Source organism: Pundamilia nyererei, unplaced genomic scaffold (assembly GCF_000239375.1).
Source record: "Pundamilia nyererei isolate P.nyererei 1_Seehausen unplaced genomic scaffold, PunNye1.0 scaffold00129, whole genome shotgun sequence".
Lineage (NCBI taxonomy): Eukaryota > Metazoa > Chordata > Actinopteri > Cichliformes > Cichlidae > Pundamilia > Pundamilia nyererei.
The window spans coordinates 744,771-764,564 of record NW_005187530.1 but is presented as its reverse complement, the minus strand read 5'-3'; the positions used below and the strand labels follow the sequence as shown (position 1 = coordinate 764,564).

At 44.0% G+C, this 19,794-nt stretch overlaps 1 protein-coding gene across 5 annotated transcripts in view; it reads right to left on the bottom strand.

Moving 5' to 3' along the window:
* LOC102203372 (zinc finger protein 516) overlaps positions 1–19,794 on the bottom strand; it is a 49,733-nt gene that overhangs the window by 6,263 nt on the left and 23,676 nt on the right. For 3 of the 5 annotated variants that reach the window (XM_005743236.1, XM_005743238.1, XM_005743237.1), the window contains exons 2-4: positions 11,672–13,905; positions 7,365–8,675; positions 4,290–4,394 (exon numbers count right to left, since the gene is read on the bottom strand). In XM_005743236.1, coding sequence (XP_005743293.1) covers positions 4,290–4,394; positions 7,365–8,675; positions 11,672–13,439 — 3,184 coding nt within the window. In that variant the 5' untranslated portion in view covers positions 13,440–13,905. Of the gene's footprint in view, positions 1–1,265; positions 1,337–1,530; positions 1,703–4,289; positions 4,395–7,364; positions 8,676–11,671; positions 13,906–19,794 lie in introns of those variants that run through there. The other 2 variants (XM_005743239.1, XM_005743240.2) reach the window with 2 other exon arrangements.

Here is a 19,794-nt window from a genome sequence, read left to right as displayed (position 1 = left end):
TTGCTGTCCTCTTGCCATGCGTACGATCTCAACCTCTTAGTCTCTCGGCAAAAACTGCCATGTTACCGCTGTTAACTCCAGTTAACAGCATCAGTTAGTTTACAGTGTCAGTTAGGAAATCAGGATGAATAAAAGCAGTAAAGTTACATCTGCTGACATGATAACAGATGGCTTTTAGTGCTTGAAATTCGTTTATGCTCAAAATACCTGCTAACAGATATTGCTAGGAATGATCATTTTCCTGAATTGTAGCTGCTTGAAGATTTAGAAAGTTTGAATTGTAGCAAATGAAGCAATTTTGTACATTAGAATCTACATGCTGTCATTTTGCAATTGCAACACGCTGATGAGCCCATGTGAATGTGTCGAATGTACAGTGAAATTCCGATAAACTGCAAATCCCAAAGCCCGTCTGGCACTGCAGCAAAGCAGCAACTGCCCTTTGAGTTCAAATGCATACAGCAAAACACCTAAATTCAATATTTTAGGTGAAAGAAGTGTCAAAGTATGGGTACGGTTAGCCAAAATGCCAGGCAGAGCTATTCACCCTCTACACATGGATGCAGATTTAACTGTATATGTCTGAATGTGTCAGATCAGAGCCTGCACATCCTTTCCAGTGTGATGAGGAAAAAGGGGGATGTGATATTTGTAATGACAATGTGGGGGGGAAAAAATGCATCTCATGACAAGTAAAAAGCATGCGCCGTTCTTTAACCAATAATGCTTCTGCCTGATTTAGATAGCTGCGGGGGAATCTATGTTGTAACTTACAATGTAACTGGAAATCCTTTTTAACCCTATGCAGTTCATCATCATTCAGTCATTGCGGGCTCTTCCGATCTCATGTGTAGTTACATTTCTCGGTAAATGCACATCAGGTTACGGCGTAGTTTTCCCATAGACATCTAAATCAGGCGTTAGTTTGAAGTATCCCAGCCTTTTAGTGTAATTGAGCAAACCTCATTGTTTTCAAAGCAAAAGTGAAGCTCGTCAATGAGACAACTGTGAATACACACTCTTACGTGAGGTGTGATCCAGCAGCATGTGAGAATGCCAGGTGTTAATGCCGTGTGCAGAGGGCGCCACATGTGAATGTTAAACATGAACAAAAAAAAAAAAACAAACACACACACACACACACACACAAAGGCTAGGAAGCTGAGTGACTGACACAGACACACACATGCAGAGGTGAGACAGTAACATTAAGAAACATGCGGGAGCGATGAGCGAGCCCAGTGATTAGCCATTGTGCCACATACTTGTTTGGGAGCTTCAGAAGCGGTGGTGTGAGCGTCAGTACCTCTGTGGAGTCCGTTAAAATCAAACCCAACTGTGGGGGGAGAAGGAGGATTGGGTGGGTGGGGGGGAGAGGAAGAGGAGGAGGAAGGAAGGGGGAGGGAGGATTTGGTTAAACGCTCTACCAGATCCACACAAGCATTTTTTTTTTTGGTCTACCACCACGCAAACAAAAAGCATCTTGACACCAGCACCCTTGTTAATAGAGGGAAGCTGGCAGTGATGATGGTGATGATGGTGATGATGATGATGGTGATGATGATGATGACGACGATGGTGGTGGTGATGATGGTGATGGAATCTGGTGGAGGCGAGTCGGTGATTTAATATGACGCATGTTAATAGAGGCCTCGGGGTGGCTGGCCTTTTCTGTGCGTGTGCACGTCCATGCTGAAGACAACTGTCGGTGACAACATTAATTACAGCCCCTGTGAGTGTTTACAGAGCCTGTGCATGGGCATCTGTGTGTGTGTGTGTGTGTGTGTGTGTGTGTGTGTGTGTGTGTGTGTGTTTGTGTGTGTGTTTACAATAGAGCTTGGAGGGAAGCTGAGCTCTGCATCACTTACCATTTGGCCTCTGTCACTTAGAATCACTGGCTGTGCCACATATCATTCACACTCTCTATAAAGAAGCTACTTATCTCACTGTCTACTGTGATCACCGCTGGCCCGGCTGATGGACATGACAGGACAGGAGAGGGAAAGGAGAAGAAGAAGAGGAGGAGGAGGAGGCAGGAAATCAGGCAGCCAAGGAGAAGAGAGTATGCGAGGACAAAAAATAAAAGTGAAAATTAAAAAGAAAGAGAGGAAGGGAGAAGGAGGCGAGGGAAAGAATGTGAGGAAGAAACAAGAAAGAAAAGGGAAGAAAAGAACCAGAAATCAAAGAGGGGGGAGGAGAGTGGGGGAGTCTATGGATAAAGGAAAAGCAGGGATAGGGAGAAAGGCAAAACGAGACAGACGGAGGAGATAAAAAGACCGTAAAGGTGACAAGATGTGGAGACAAAAAGGAAAATAACTGAAGTGAGAAAGAAGACAAAGGATCTAGGAAAGGAAATGAAAGGGAAAGAAAGGAGGGGAATGAAAAGCAGAGGGAATAAATGAAAGTAGAGGAAGAGCCGGAGTGTCTGAATCAAGCTGTTTAGTGAATGGCACTGGGATGCATGCAAATGGATTCGTAAGGCTGGCGTGGACAAATGCTGTTCTGCTTCATTAGAATGCACAATTCCATCTCTCTAATTGACATGTAATTAATAATGTATACAATTTGTCACAGGTCAGTATCCGGAGCAAATCATGTTTCAGTTTAAAAAATAGAGACAGCTGCCCAGCCCAGGGCGGGAAAGGACTCACAGACCGGTTGTCACACTCAACTGAACAAAAAGATCTGTTTTGATTTATTTTGCAGAATGCCAGGACGGAGCGGACGTACGGGGAGCCTGATGATGAAATATTGTTGAGAATGTGAATCCCTGTGCATATATCCTCTATATCTCATGTCGGCGTTGCTGGGTGGATAGATCTGTGTGCGCACAGGTGGTACAGGAATGAGTGACTGGTGAGAGAAACTAGAAGCTGGGAACATCTAATACTGCAGGAATAGCAAGTAGCTAAATAAAGTTGTACATGTTAAAGTAGTGCTCTGGACTTCCTTCCCTTGTTTCCCCCCCTTATTTCATATCTTTTGCATTTTGGGTAATTTAATGGTTTCTGTGACTGATGTTTTTGCACTTTGACTACTACACCATTTATCCTCTTTGAGTTGCTCTGTATAACTTTAGAAAGTCATAGCAGAGAACTTTTCAAACAATAATCTTTGGTTTAGGGTTTGGAGATCCAGAGCTTCATTTGATATCTTAAAAATAATTAATATTTCTAACTGTGCTCAGTGGTTTAAATGATATTACATTTGTTATAAGCTTGGTTTTTTTATTTTAGAGAAAACAATCACATTTTCTGTTTACTTGTGTATAAAAAAAAAAAATGGTGCTCATGTCGTAATGTGACAAACATTCAGCAGAATAATGTATTGTATATTTTGCTTGCTGCAGTCCAGGGTTGTCACGATACTAGATTTTCACACTCAGTACTGACATAGAAAACTACAGAAACAAAATGGTGTGTAACTGTGATGAATATTTTAAGACTAATGCAAAAAAGCACAAAAAAAAAGACAATATGTTTTGGAACCACTGCTAATCACATAAATTTGGTACTGTAGGCTGTCACTGCTTCTCTGTAGTTTCTGGCAGAACTTTATCAGCTTCAGTCTGGGATTTTAAGACTTTTTAGACACAAATAATTGTGTTATCCTGTCACTATCTACTAATATTACAGACAGGCAGGAGTGATAACATTTTTTGCCTAACTCTCACATTAATATTATCATTTTATCATCAGCCATAGGCCCCAGCCGCTGCCTTAACGAGAACCCATCAGACAGCTAATGCTGCTGTTGGGTTATTGCTAATAGGTAACGTTAAGGTGTGCTCTGGCCAGATTAATATTTATTATAAATGTTTTAGTACTTCAGTGTTGTTAAAATGAGAGCTTCACTGTTGTTTAGCATTGTGAATGCCAATTATTCCAAACGCTAGTGAAGTTGTGTCAATTTGAGGAGGCGAAGATGGCCGCGTTGGTGTCAATACTGGTGCAAATAAGCATCTAATCTGTCATTTTTACTATCAATTAGCACATTTGCAGCCCTACTGCAGTCACAGGATTTCACTATACTTAGTTCATATGAGTGGCCTCACATTTTGTCACAGTCAAATGTGCATTTGTTAGATTTCTTTTTTTTTTCATTGTTTAAATTTTTTTTGTGACAAACAAATGTTGTGAAATCCACCTCAAAAAAGTGAGAGTGAAGACGATTTTAACCCAAGGCTTAAACACTTCTACATTAGATCCAGCACGTGTGTGACAAATATGTACTTGCTTCTGTTTGGGGTTTTTTTTTTTTTTTCTCCAGTGCATAATGGCTGTATTTACCTGTATGGGATCTCATATGAGTTCGCAGGTGGCTGGGTTGGCTGAAACTCTTCCCACACTCATTGCAGAAATACTGTCCCTGCCGCATGAGAGACCTCAGCATCCCTGCGCACACAAACACGTGAGGGAGGAAACACAGGATTAAATGGTGGCTCTGCAAATTCCAGAGGTCAAAACCACTGCAAGCCATTCTGGATTTAGAGGAGGCCAAATGCAGTGAATTTGAACTTTTGATTCTTAGAACAGAGATAAAACAACAACAACACCAATATATATTATATATGTATGTGTGTGTGTGTGTAAGAAAATGGACTATTAGGGGACAAAGAATACTCTGAGTTTGCATAGGCTTTACATTTAGGATTTTTCTTTTAATAAAATGGGTCAAGAGTGAACATCAGAGTCATATTATTTCAAACAGGAAGACATTTTCACGTGGCAGTTTTTCCACAGCTTGTCTAAAGACGTAAAGGTCGGATTCAGGCAGAAAGTGAGTGGGTGTACATAAAGCGCAGAGCCTGGCTGGAGCGGTGGAGGTAGGTAGCATCAGTAGTGGACTCGCGCAGGCATCATTAGTATGTCTAATGTGTCATTATGAGCGGCTAGCTCCAGGGGCTGGACTGCAGCTGTCACACAGCATCATCTCAGAGGCTGACAGCCAGACACACAAAGCGCGCACACACACCGCATAAATTACAGGCAATTAAAACGCCCCGGCTGTGATGTGCCCGCTCCGCTGCCCGTGTGTCACATGTCAGGTGTGTGTGTGTGCGCATGTGTGTGTTGGCATGTGTATGAGTTATAAGAGTTGTATATATGCGCGCTTGGGCCAAGGGAGGAAAGTGAAGCACGGGCTGTGGCACACACTGGCATCATTTAGACACACACACATAATAATGCAACAACTGCGACATTACATGCACCGCTCACCTTTACATGTTCATGTCCTTAAAACGCGAAAAGAAATCAACTTGTTGATAACACACGCTCAAAGCTCGTAAGTCAGTTTTCCTTGATGGCACATGACTAAACGGACACTCCCTGGCTTCAGCCTTTTTGTTATGTCCTGCTTTTACGCAGTTATTTTCAATAACTAAACATTTAGACAAAAACCATCAATTTGCCATGCCAGCTTAATGCGGGTCAACAGGACGAACTTTGATGTCACAAATCACAAAGTTCACTATGCTACTTTTGCACATATCCTGCGAGAAGAATCTGCGAAACTTTTAGGTAAACAAAATTAAACAGAGAACTCACCGACGCCTTTAACGCTACATGGATTTTACTTTAAAATTGATTTACAACAAAAGGAAAGCGCGGGAAAATCAATCAACTTTTATCTCGCCACATCTAATGAGAGCTCTAAAGCTATAACGAGGCAGTATAAGAAAAACGCCACCGGGAAATTAATTGTTAAGGGGACAAGAAGCCCGCCTGTGCTTTGTAAACCAGATGGAATGCATACTAAAAAGTGGTTAAAAAGAGCAGGAATTCACCATAAAACCCGCTCTGTTTTCATAATTTCGACAGCTATGCAGCAAAGACACGTCACTCGTGCCGGATTTTTCTTTTCCCCCCTGTGTTGCATGTAAATGCAGGGGCAGCACGAGGACGAGAGACATTTAAGGATGGTCTATTTAATGACAACACACATGCGTGCTTGCCTCGGACCTCTCTCGTTGACAAAAAAGAGGCCCGGAGATTCAGGGGTGCTTTCACTGAGGACGCATAAACACCATAAGCTTAAGGCCTGGCATATACCTGGGAAGTGCCCATAACTCTGGTACATTTGTGTATGTGTGTAGGCAGAGAGGGAGGGATGTGGGGGGGGGGGCAGCTGCGGGAACAAGGAGGACAGGGATGCGGAAGAGGTGACAGAGAGTGTCTCTGGCAGCCCGACTGCTGGCCTCTGGATACTCTACTTCTACTCTGGGCCGCCAGCCCTTCTCACTGACGCACTAATGAAAGACAAGACAGAGCTGGACGGAAAACACAAGCAGACACGCGCACACTCGTGCACATATTACAGAGAGAAAGGGAGAAAGACTCAGTTGCTCAAAAAAGGTCACTTTATCGCATGTGACTCAAAGGGCTAAGGCAGATCGTGACGATATGCGCCTGGACGGGTGACAGCGATGTCATGCGTCTGCTCTGGGGCTGTTGTCTTTGACCCCTGGCTCCACACAGCCCCACTTGACCTCAGAGACACAACTGAAAATGGGCAAATAATACGGATGTTCGGTAATGACCATTTCCAAAGCAGCTGGTGGGGTAATTATTCTGTCTCATCTCTCTCTTTGCCTCTTCTGTTCCCTCTCTCTGTTTTTCCTCCCTCCATTCGCATCTGTGCGAGTCTCTCGTCAGGCAGAGCCGTGACCTAAACAGTTTGTGACAGCTTTCTGGGAGAGTGGAGCTGGAGAGTAGGCATGCCTCGCAGACCTGAGAGTAGCAAAGGTTCTCTCACGTCTTTCACGATTACAAAAAAATAAATAAATAGAGGCTACACACACACACACACACACACACACATTCCTTTTGCATCTAAAAATTTCAGGCACATATGGACACACATGCTGCCTCAGATAAAGACTTTCATTATGCCTCACAAACATGCGAGCACACATGTGCGCTCGTTTAATGGATCCCATCGTTATTAAAAACCTCATCAGACTGTGTGTGTGTGTTTGCCTGTCGATCACTTTCTCCCAGATGGAGTGCCAAGTGTGTGAGATAAAGAGAAATATGTGTGCCTGCTCTACAAGTTTGGATGTTTGAAGCTGCTGGTGTCTTTTTCTTCGATAGCTTGTCAGGTTTAATCACTTCTAATCATATCAGCTGAAAAAGTTGCTCAGACACTGGAAAATACTCTTCTACATACTCCTGACATTTGGCAAAGCCAAGGCCCTCTGGGCATTTTGGATGTGAGCTTATGATGAGGGACTTTCTGCAGTGCAGCTTTTTTCCAATGTTTGGCATTATAAAAGCACAATAAAACAGAACTTGGACTACGCCACTGCTAATTTTCACAAACAAAAGTAAATCAGCCATAAAAATAAATAAATTGATGCCTACCAGTAGGATCCATGAGGGCATTGGCTGCACCCCAGCGGTGGTACATGGTAGCAAATTCATGAGGGCTGTAGTTTTTGAGGAAGCCGAGGACGTCACTTGGCGTCTCTGGTGTCTCGGTAATTGGCTCCTGCTTTACCTCCCTGCGAGCCTCTGAAGGTAATGAAGAAGAGGATGAGGAGGGACAGGAGGAATTCTGAAAAGCGCCACCCTGCGCCTGCGAGGCACCAAAGTTGGGTCCTGCAGTTGAACTATGGGTAATGGTGCTGGGCCTCGTAGCGTTAGCCCGAACCTGGCTGTGAGGATTAGGAAGCTGCTGATGAGGGGTGCCCCTAGCTCGACTGTACTCTGCTAGGCCGTGTTTGCTAGACAGCATGAAACCCAGTCCCTCTTGGGGCAACAAGTAGCGGTCCGCTCTGGAAGATGTAGTGGAGCCGGTAGTTGGGGCTGAGGGGCGTGAAGGGGTGCCAGTGTTCTTCTCCAAGGAGCTGGAGGATGACAGCGAGCTTCCCCGCGGGTACACTTCCACTTTGGGTCTGAAGCGTGACTGATGAGTGTGGTCCTCTGTGGGTCTGATGTTGCTGCTGCCTGGCCGTGCTGGGACTCTCCCAGCTTGGGTGCCCAAGCTAGAAGAGGGGCCCCTTGAGGAAGAGGCACAGGGAGCAAAAGATGATGATGGTGTGGCTGAATAACTGGCTGGCTTGCTCTTTTTTAGAGCCTCGCTAGAGCACGCTGGAGGCCGTGTGCGCTGGGTGCGCATCAGCGAAGGGAGAGGCTGACACTCCTTCCCTTCCAGGAAAGGTGGAGGTCCTGTGCGTCTCCTAGAGGATAACGAACTGTCCTTGGAGCCTTTTGAGTTGGTTTTAAGAGCCCATTTAGGAGCCAGATTGGAACTATTGCCATTAATGCGGTGAGCCACAGTCTGGTGCATCCAGAGCACCTCGGGGTAGCGGGTGGAGTGAGAGCAGAAGGAGCACTTGTGGCTAGGGAGGCTTTTCTTGTCCAAGGCTAAAGAGGCTATACCCCTGATGCCCTCAGCCCTGACACATAGATCCAAAGGTGCTACGCTGGGATCGAGTGCAGTGGACTGAGCTGAACGGTAGCCAGGAGGGGATGTAGAGTTGTTTACACCATGAAGAAGCGCTTTCTTAAGTTTGATATTACTGCTGGGAGTTCCTCTGTCCGAGCTGGGACTGGGAATGGTGCTGGATCTATCTTTAGAGGCAGGTGGATGTTGGACACGGACATGAGTTAAATAGGCCTGTGAATCTGTGGCAACAAAGTCACACATGCTGCAGATGTAAGGCTTCTCATCTGTAGGGAAAAGCAACAACAACAAAAAGGTCAGTGGCTACAAAGGATGTCATGTTGATTATAGTTTAATACACTTAATAGTTAACCCAGGGATCATTTCTTTCACATTCATGTTGGTTCGACTAGATGTAGTTTTAGTAAATGTCCACCAGGCTGCAGCATTGATCAGTCTTTCCAAAACCTCTCTTTTTATTTTATGCATACTAAAATAAAACAATTATATCTACTAATGCAAGAATATACAGAATAGCAGAAAACAAAACAAAATTACATTTTAACATTTCATTAGCTATTTATAAGATTTGGTATTTCTTCAGTAATAGTCTGTGACCATGCAAAACTCATGTCAAGGTTATGTATAAATATTTGAATATTATTTCAGAGAGATGTACATTTCCTTGGCAACTGCTGGGCTGTTTTATTGTCCATGTGGATGGAAATAGTTACAACATAGCATCGAACATTGCCATAGAGTTCAATAAACTCCTTATTGACATATAAACAAATGAGGAGTGTTACAGGGCTGTAAAACTGGTTTATTTACTGGCACGCTCTTATGCTGGCACTGCTTTACATTGCATGTGTTAAATGTACTGAGCCAATGCTGCTAAGCCATGCAGGTGCAATTCTATAAACTCCCCACAAGGTGGCAGTTGACAGGTTTTTAACAGTGAATGTGATTGTTATGACTGGATTTCCCTAAGTGTCCAAATTTTCAACAGGAACAGAGATCATTAATAATGATATCAAACTGAATGGAAACACTAGTAATAGATGTAGAATGAGTAGCAATATTTGGATGTGAAAAGGTTTTAAATAAAAAATATATATATGTGAGGAAGAACAATCCTAAAGTTAGACTTTTTCAGTATGAAAGACTGCCAGAGGCAGGGTAATCGCACATGCAGACTCATATGTATGATAAAATACATCAGATACTCTAAGTAGCACATTATTGTATTCTCCATAATCCCTCCTCTTTTTTTAACAGCACCAGCAATCTGCCATCTGTTTTTCCATTTGGCTTCCTGTTGGCAACGTTGGCCAGCGCTCACAGCCCAGGACCCCGCCAAAGGTAAAGCGTGGCACAGGGTAGACTACCAGTTAGAGTGGAACAACTGATGTTTTCTGGTTACCAAACCAGTACTTTTATTATTCAGTTAATAACCAGTGGTGTGGGGCCATCATATAAAGGGTGGAGTACACAACATATGTGTATTAGGAAACACAAATAGTGTGGTGGCTCGAAAGGAGCGTCCTCTCAGCCTGCATGGCCCCTCACTGGAAAGTGACGCTATAAATAACCAATCCCTCAAACATCAGGCGGCTTGGCTGGCTCAGTGGTAAGGAGAGTGGATGAGTGACAGTGGAAGTGTCACAGGAGGTAACCTTAGAGATTAGAAGAGTCAGCAGGCAGACGAGGAAGAAAGGTAACGAGGAAAAGGATGGATGGCCAGATAAATAAAATCTTTTGCTGCTTGAGAATAAAACACATTAGTTAATCGCCGAATCCTAAATACGTTTTCATCGCTAACTGTTAATTTAATGTTTCAACAGACTGATCCTGACACCCTCTGTGTATAAAATCCAACCCGACCTCAGTGACAGTGATCTCTGATGAAGAGACGTTATCTAAGCTAGATAGCACTGCTCGGATATTGGAACGGTGGATTCAGCGGTGTTTGCTACCTTCATTTTACCTTTGACCTTCCCTCGATGAAGCAATGTGCACACTAAACTGTAATTTTGCATCACTGTTGTACACACGTAAAAATATTTTTTAAATGTTTAAAAGAGATTTTAGGCATTTCTAGTATAACTAACACAATCTCACACAGTCAAGCGCAGTCTCAGATTGTTCTTTTTAGAGAGTGAATTCCTCACAGTGCTGCACAACTATAAAAAAAACAACAACAAAAAAACAGTCCGAGCCTGCCTTCAATGACTTTTTGATGTTCCCAGTAAAGCTAATAATTTGTTATTATATAATAAACAATACCAGTGTGTTAAGGGAAGCAAGCAAACATGTGTTCATGGCTAAGACACAAATCAGAGAGAGAAAAAAAAAATCATATTCACACACATATAAGCAGGAGGGAGGTGAGGGGAGTTTCCTGAGACAGGAAGACCTGAAATAGCGCACAGCTCGATCAGGCCTGAAGAAATGCTGCTGCTATTTTTGCATTTCTGTACTAGCAGGGAGGAAAAGAAACAATCACAACAATTCTATGCTATCCGCCGTCCCGTAGCTGTGCAGACAGAAATCTGAAGTTTGAAAGATAAACAGCAGAGAGCTGTAACGCAGGAATTACTCCTTTAGCATTTTTAACCCATGATTATGGGTGTCCTTTCTTCTTCTCCTCCTTTTTTTCCCCCCTTTGCTTAGCAGTGTTTATTGGTTGTGGAGGTGAAAAAAATGATAGGCATTCCAAAAATGTCCTCTGCTCCGTTGACATGCCGCTGAAAGGCACAAACTCTCATTTAACTGCTAACCGTTCATTGTTCTGCATTACATAATAATGGCACTGTTGTAAACTGACTTTCCGGCAACTGTTAAAGTTTATTGACCATATATAATGGCATCTAAGAGCGGCACTCTGTTTTTATAGAGTGCCGTGCACAAATATGTAACTTGGACATTTTGCCACATGGTGGCTCTACTTCCCACTCTATAAAGGCTGATGAGCTGAGAAGCTGCAGCTTCACAAAGCACATTTCATCAGCAGATATTTACTGCAAGGCTTTAAAAGCACTACAATCACTCCTGAGCCTACAATCCTTCAAGATATGGTTCTACACTTATGTTTCACATTATATTTTGATAGAATTGTTGGTCATAGCTTATTTAACTAGACTCCTTATCATCACATTAATTGATCCTCAGCTCTTTGCGTATATTATATATTATGTGGCATCTATAATGGAAGAGGGTTATTTCAAACAAATAAAAAGGGAATAAAACAAGATTAAGCCAATAGAAAATACTGTTTACTAACCCGAAAGCTCTCCAGAGTTTGCAGTACCCATCTCTGAGGCCTGGTCTCCAAGGGTGGAAGCTGGTGGAGAATCTCCATATCCCGGGGTGCTGGGCCAGCTGGGAGAACCTGACTCTGGGTCACTGGTGGAGCCCCATCGCTCATCTCTTGCGCTTCTTTCCTTGTCTCCAACAGAGGCCCTGCCTCCATCCTTCCTGTGAACCCGCTGGTGGACGATCATCTGGTGACGGCTGCGGAACACCTTGCCACACTCAAAGCACTCGTTGGACTTGCAGGAAGAAGCTTGCGACTGGGATGGGCGCCTTCTGTCCTGACGAGACGAAGGCCGGTACTCGGAATCACTGAGGCTGTCTGGTGTCCGGTCCCCTGATGAGGCGTGGCTTCCCAAACCGGAGCTGCTGCGTCTACCCGAACTGCGTTTCTCTTGACCTTGCAGGACATAACGGCTGCTCTCCTTTTCAAAAACCACAGCAGCACCGGCTAGGGCTTCCTCTCCGATACTTCCTGCCCCGCAAGAGGCCTTGTAACTAGACTCTACCGGCTCTACAACCCTTCCTTTAGTGGCTAACTGCCAGGCCTGGTAACTGCAAACTGGATCTAGCTCTGGGATTCTTTGACCTATTATCTTTTCCTCACTTTCCTCCTCTTCATCCTGGTTCTTTCCCTCAAAAGGCTGGAGGTTTAAGTAGTCAAGGAAACGTTTCTTAGCAGCTGGGGAGTCCTCATCATCATCGGGCCTCCCTTGGCTCGGGGACTTCCTGCTATAGCCGAGACTGTGAACTTTATCGTGGGCTCTTAGGCTCTCTCTGTTGTGAAACAGGTTTCCACATTTGGAGCACATTTGGTAGACAGAAGTAACGGAGCCGGTAACAATATCAGGATCCTGGGCTACATCATTGATGGTGGCTGGATGCTCAGTTGACTCTGCTTTTGACCGTGACCTAGATTTGGTGTTGTGTGTTTTCATGTGAGATTTGAGAAACCACGCTTCGCGGAAACGTCTCCCACAGATGCGACAGCAGTGATCCAGGATCCCCGCGTGTTTCTTCATATGTGACTTCAAGAACCAGGATTGGGAGAAGACCTGACCACAAGTCTCACAAGGGAAGGTCCCGTCACTCTGGGGCTGGATGACGTCAGCTTCGGTCGCAGCCTCCTCCTTGACAGCGGTCTCCTCTTCAGTGTCTGCTGTTATGTGGACCTTCTCAATGTGGCTGAGGAGCTGGTCTTCCCGCTGGGCCTCGTAGCCGCACAAACGGCAACAGTAAGGCCGCTGCTCAGTGACGGACTTTTCCCTTTTCATGCTCCTCACAGGGACTTTCCTACGGGTTTCCTCACCGCCATCCCCATTTATCATCCGGTTACAGGCAGAGCTGCTCTTGGTTGGGCTGGTGCCTCCATCGAGACCCTCTGAAACCCTCATCTCCTCCTCCTCAGCAGCACCATCTTCATCCTCATTGGAGTGGTGGCTAGACAGCGTGCCCAGCTTGTGACTGCGAATGTGGACTTTGAGGTTGCCCTTCTGCGAGGCTCTGTGGTCACAGTAGGGGCATTTGTAAGGGCGCGCACCCGTGTGGCGTCTCATATGCTGCGACAAAGAGCTAAGGAAAGGAAAGCTGCGTCCACAGATGTTGCAGTCGTAACTCCCAGGAGTTTTGTCGTCCTCGGCCTCCATCTCATTTTTAGGGTTGGCTTTGTCTACGCTCAACTTCTCCTTCTGACCTCCTGACTGAGTCTCCATTACGTCCACACTGTCTCTGGGATTCATGGTATGAATTAAACTACCCTGTCTAGGTGGCCTTTCATAAGCTCAAAAAGTATTTATAACTACTGCTATCTGCAGCTGTACATCTAGAGATGTCTGATGCGTCCCTGTTGGCACGTTGAAAACACTATCTGCCTTCAATCATTCGATCAGGCTACTAATATAGCAGCTGAAGTCTAGTCACTGGATGCCACGCAATATAGCCATCCTCGGTGACTCAAATCACAAACAGCTACTTGTCATTTGCTCTCTCAGGGTCGAAAAGGTCGGCATATAATAACTGAGATTTAAACAATCTCTTTGTCAAAATAATGTGAAAGTTTCACGCAGTTTCATGTCATTGTGTCGGTGGAGTGGCATGTCTGAAGGTCTCTGCCTCAGAGGTGGTCATTCGCTACTCTTCTGGTCTTCATTGTACTGCCAAACGGCGAGCGTTCTTTAAGCGGGGACCCACACGTATACTATCCACCTGTGAATAAAAATGAGAAAGGCATGTTAGTTCAGCTGCAGCGCATCATTTCAAGAAGACTTTTAGTTTTCTAAATCCACCTCAACAAGCCACTGTAGTGGCTGTGTACACAGCCATAGATGTATATGCCACATCCGGGCTTATCAGATGCAAGGATCTCGGGGTCTGACATATACTTATTAAAAAAAAAAAAAAAACAACCTTTATCCTGCTTGTTGGAGTTCCGATGGAAGAAATGTTAAAACGAAGCAACGAGGAATAACATTTGAGATGTTGTTTATGATTTGTTACTTTGTGCTGACTTAATTATAAAGTCACTAACCTAACAAAGCTACACACGCTTGTGTAAGGTAAAGAAAGATGTCTTTGCATCTTTTACTATGATGTAGCCCTAACGTATAATTGTCTGTGTGTTAAATCTGCTTCATAACCATCACGTGCGTCCCTGAATTGTACCTCCAAAGCCATGTAAAGCTGCACAGCCCTGCGCAAATGGACTTGTTTTGTACATAGACTCCCAACAGATAAAGTCAGCAGTCACTGACAGCACTGCTGAGAAAAAGACACAATGAGCCAAATGACTCATCCATAGCTCTCATTTCAAGTCACACTTTAAAATGATGGACTAATTGTCACTTTTTGCAGCAGAACATTAAAAAAAAGAAAAAGCAGCTGCAGAATCTTCCTTTTGAAGGTTTCATAATAGAACTATTACAGTTACTATCAACCTACAGTAAGCATTTTGGTATGAATACTTTATCATGAATGCAGTTCCATTCTCATAATAGCAATGTTTACAAGTTTAGCAAGTATAATGTATTCATATACATACCATAGTATGTATGGCTACCCTATTCAAAAAGCAGCTTCCTAACCTTTCTTGGACCTCAAAGCTCACTGTGGTGATAAGCACTTGACCTTCTTGCCCACCGAACAGTCTGACAGAAATGTACAGGGTTTAGGTGTGTGTTCGTGTGTGTGTGCGCATGTGTGTCTATAGGACACTGTGAGTCTGTATCTTGCACTGTTCGCTGCCACTATGCACGTGGATGTGTGTGCAGTGATTGTGCACGAGTCGGGTGGGGATGTGGGTGGGAGGAGAGCGTGGGGGCTCTGACACAATGGCTGAGTCGACACTTTACACAATCGGGGTTGGAGTTGGGTGGGGGTTGTGCTGGAGGAGTGCTGGTGGTGGTGGTGGTGGTGGGGGGGGTCGCTTTCACATCAGCAACATCAGCAGTGCCACCATATTCCCTCCCCACAGTGGCCTCATGCACCCGTCTCAACTGATTCTATCACATGACAGGGATCTTAAGTACACAACAGGAAGTGGCTCTTCAGACAGTTTGCTTTGCTCTATTTCTCGACTGGAGTTGAATGGGGTCAGAGAGAGAGTCAAACAGAAAGAGATAGATAAGAGAGAGCGATGAGACAAACAGAAACTTCCGTGTTGACTGCATACACAGTATTTCCATGAACAGGTGAAATACTGATTTTCTTAAACTGTTTGTATCTACGACATTTCTTTATACCAATAATCCCGAAAATCCAGGCCTAACCTGAATTAGCCATAGTGTACCCCGAATACTGTTCAAAGTGCCTCCTTTTCACCATATTGACGTTTTTCCTCATGGGCTGTCCCACTCTTTCACAATACTGATTAAAGGTCATTCACATCTTTATTCTTTTCTAACCGTCAGCTCATTAAAACATCAATGCATAAGGCAGCCCTGTTGATTTAAAACAAGGAAACATTTTCCTTTATAAAACCGGACATATCACATAAGTTACTATCACAAAACTCTCAAGCATGAAAAGATTTCCATGGGAAACCTGCCTGAAAGCATGAACTATGTGAAATCTGACTGACAACATTATTACAGGCTTATACATAAAGTGTCAGAACCCGTGAGCTGAGTTACTGCCGAGCTCTAATTATAAGTGGATAATTGATCATAATCATAAGAGTATAAGGTGGTGGAGGAGGAAAGTTAGCACCAGAACAATCATGTGTCTTAAATTCTTGCACTGAAAATGACTACCCTGCACCAAAGCTATCTATCTCTCAAGAATGATTTATGCTATTGAAATCAGCCTCAGTAGGCTACCATGCTTCCTCTGGGCGAGCTTAGTCTGCTAAGATTTATAGTGAAGACGTACCATTGCTGCCATAAGTGCAGCTGTGCCTCACATTACCCTGAAATAAAGTACTGTATCAGATCGAGACAACTGTCTAAACATAATACAGTTAATCATAATCTATTTCTGTTTAACTGAAAACTGTCAACCTGTAAAAGCATACACAGTGTAAAGGGCATGGCTTTGTGGATGGCAGTGACATGCATAACCCAAATGCAGGCGATTAAATATGGTAAATGGCCTGCATTTGTATAGCGCTTTACTTAGTCCCTAAGGACCCCAAAGCGCTTTACACTACATTCAGTCATTCACCCATTCACACACACATTCACACACTGGCAATGGCAAGCTACATTGTAGCCACAGCTGCCCTGGGGCGCACTGACAGAGGCGAGGCTGCCGGCGCCACCGGGCCCTCTGACCACCACCAGTAGGCAAACACGGGGTTAGTATCTTGCCCAAGGATATTTGGCATGCAGCCAGGAGGCAGCCTGGGATCGAACCACCGACCTTCTGATTAGTGGCTGACCTGCTCTGCCACCTGAGCTACAGCCACCCCAAATATGACCTTTGTGGTCCTTTTCAAAGTTTTTGCTTATCAATTTAAAAAGATCTCAGTATGTAAGGCCCCAGGCAAACAGGCCTAGATAGTGGTCGGCAACCTTTTGGCAAACACCAGTTAACAAAAGGTTGTACTATACTGAAAACCCTCCGTGCAATTGCTTTGGTTGCTAGCAAGTTGCTATGGTCACCAACCGTTTGCAAGGAAAAAACGGACTAGTCTGCAATCAGTTGGAAGCTACTTTCCAAATGAGAAATAAAATTGTGAAAAGTCCATGCGCAAAAGTTGTTCCTTTTGAAACGTGCGGGACGCAGCGTTAAAGCACAACTTTTATTTGAAGGCAAATGTTCTCTGTTTCAGGTTTGAATAGCAATTTTTCACCTTTTGCTACGCTCACTTGCAAGGAGTTTGCCACCGTCCATGCAAACTGCAGCAATTTGATGGAAACAAAAGCAACTCCAAGGTTTTTGGTGTCACACCCTCTTTGATACTGATTTTAGCTGGTGACAGACAGCAGCTGGTCAAAAGGTACACATTTTTTCCTAGCAAACGGAGGTTGACAGGGGGTTGCTGACAGGTCTCTAGGCCTGTGTGACTGAGGCCTATTGGATGCACTGGGCTTTGATGTCGTGTTGTGGATTTGCATAGAATTGATACAAGAGTTTGTCAGTTTATGAATGAATTACTAATGAAATCCTCATCTGTCTAAACTGCACTCTGTTTTTAGTGGCAACAAATGCTAACATGCTAATACAAAGAAAACTAGATAACAATAGACCTGCTCAATATTTCAATGCCATTTTAAGAATTTCAGCGCACTGCACTAAATTTAGTGTCACAGAGCCGCTAGCATAGCTGCTGATTTAGATCAGAAGCATTAGAAGTATCACTGTATGTAGAATAATTACTACTGTATGATCTGCATTTCATCTGTGCAGCCTCCTGAAAGAGCACCACAGTTTGCTGCTGTAATTGCTAAGGCCTTATTATTTTAACACCATGACCCATGGCGCAGTGTTTAATTTATGTAGCTATCTTAGAGAAGATATTCATAAACTGTTATATGAGTCTTATCACGAGAAGACTCCAGTTGTCACTGTAACAGACAGAAATTCGAGTGATGAGGGACAATAAGGAAAACAAAGCCATCTACCCACAGCCATTTATCCACCTCAGTTTCCCCTCAATCTGTTCCATCTGCTCTCTGTCTCCAGCCTAATGTTACTCATTAGTACTTAGTAGTTTTTTCCAGTTCTGGCGCTAAAAACAGAGGATAATGATCTTATTTGCTATTAAATGGCCTTGCTGACTGGGGGTCAAGAGGGTTGGGAGGGGTTGAGACTATTCAACTGTAAGCCTGTCATCCACCAGACAAGCACATGTGCCAATTGAAATGTAATGAGATTAACCACCAGAAGGGAAACAATGCAGGCTTGTCGCCATAGAGGCTAAAGGATGAAGAAAAAAAAAAAAGACAAATTGGCTTAAGGAGAGAGAAACAGTCCAGGAGAGACAGAGAAAATGACCAATCATCAAAGTCATCAAAAACAAAAAGAGATAGAAGCTCTACTAAAGATCACCGTGGCACAATAAATGGATAGGAGTTTTTCTCTGAGACACAGAGCCCATTCCACTTTGTGACTGCCATTGACATCCTCCAGCTAATTAACCTTGCGCACAGTAAGAGGGGAAGAATTAATAGGACTGGAGATGGTGAGAGCACATAGCTGGAAAATGATCCTAGTTTACTGTGTTTAGTTCAGCTACTTCGTAACTGGAGTGTTTAACCTTTTTTTGGTTACTTGCAGGAAACAGATCGCCCTCAAACACAATGATCAGTCTAAACCCAGTTGGCAAAACTGCCACTCAGATATCAGACATGCCATTAACGGACACTTAAGCCTCCTTTGAGTCTCACACACTCAGCTGATAATGACTGCTGCATCAAATAAGAAGAAAAAAAAAACAATCCTTTTCCTGTCTTCCTTCCTGACACGTTCACCTCAGCTGATCTGCCTTCTGAACGCCAAACCCTAGCAGTTGTAAACCGGTAAGAGGAGGAAATCCGTTCTCATTTTCCCAACCCTGCGCAACCTTTACAGAGCAGCTTGGCTCGTTTTTTTTGTTGTTTTTTTTTGTTTCTGGATCTTCCGGGGTTCACATCTGGAGAGAATCTCAAAAAACAGAAAAAAAAAAACTGTGTCAAACTGTGCAAGCAGAGGATCTGTTTACAGATTTGTTTTCACACAGCAGTGCTGTCGCAAAGGCAGACGTAAAAAGCAAGCTTCATCCATTTAGATCCACCACTGGTAGCAAGGCAAGCACAATTTATTTAAGAGTACCAGCTGCAACAGCACCCTCTAGAGGCCGTATATTCTGCCTGCAGAGAACATGTGAGTAAAAGGCATGCTCCCATTTGGCTGCACAGTTTTTGCAACCGTTTGCTCGCCCTCGCCGTTTTGCTCTTTTGTGACAGAAAATGCCACCATTCTGCCTTCATCACAGCAGTCGCCTCAGAGGCGTCCACGGCACAAATCTCCCATACCCGGGTTTGAGGAGATTGGCTTTCATAATGCAGTCAGTCACTCACGCTGTCACCTTATCACTGGTAACGACTCTAGGTCATTCTCATGTGGGACATCCTTCAGCAGAGATGGGATCTGTTTCCCTCCCACACAGCAGCACAGAGATCAGCATTTGAGGTTATGAAAAAAAAATAGACAGAGGGGGAGAAAAATAAAGAGTGGATCTTCTGTTAAAATAAACACACACACACACACACACACACACACACACACACACACACACACACACACACACAAATACATGCAGGGGGAACTGTGGAATCAACAAGCAAGACAGAGGGGTCTTTTAATGTCCCATACACACACACACACATCTTTTGAACGTCCGTATATGCACAATGTTGGCTTTTACTACTGTTTCATACAGGCAGCATTGATAGCTTAACAGCACATACAGAAAGGGCTCACACACACACACACACACACACACACACACACACACACACACACACACACACACACAGCGTCAGGGAGCATAACATACAGGGAGCACTTTACAAATAAACTTACTATCCTCTATACAGTTGCTCATAAAGTGGAGACATTCAATGCTCAGAGTGGGACAGAGGCGATGGAGTCTTAAACACACACACACACACACAC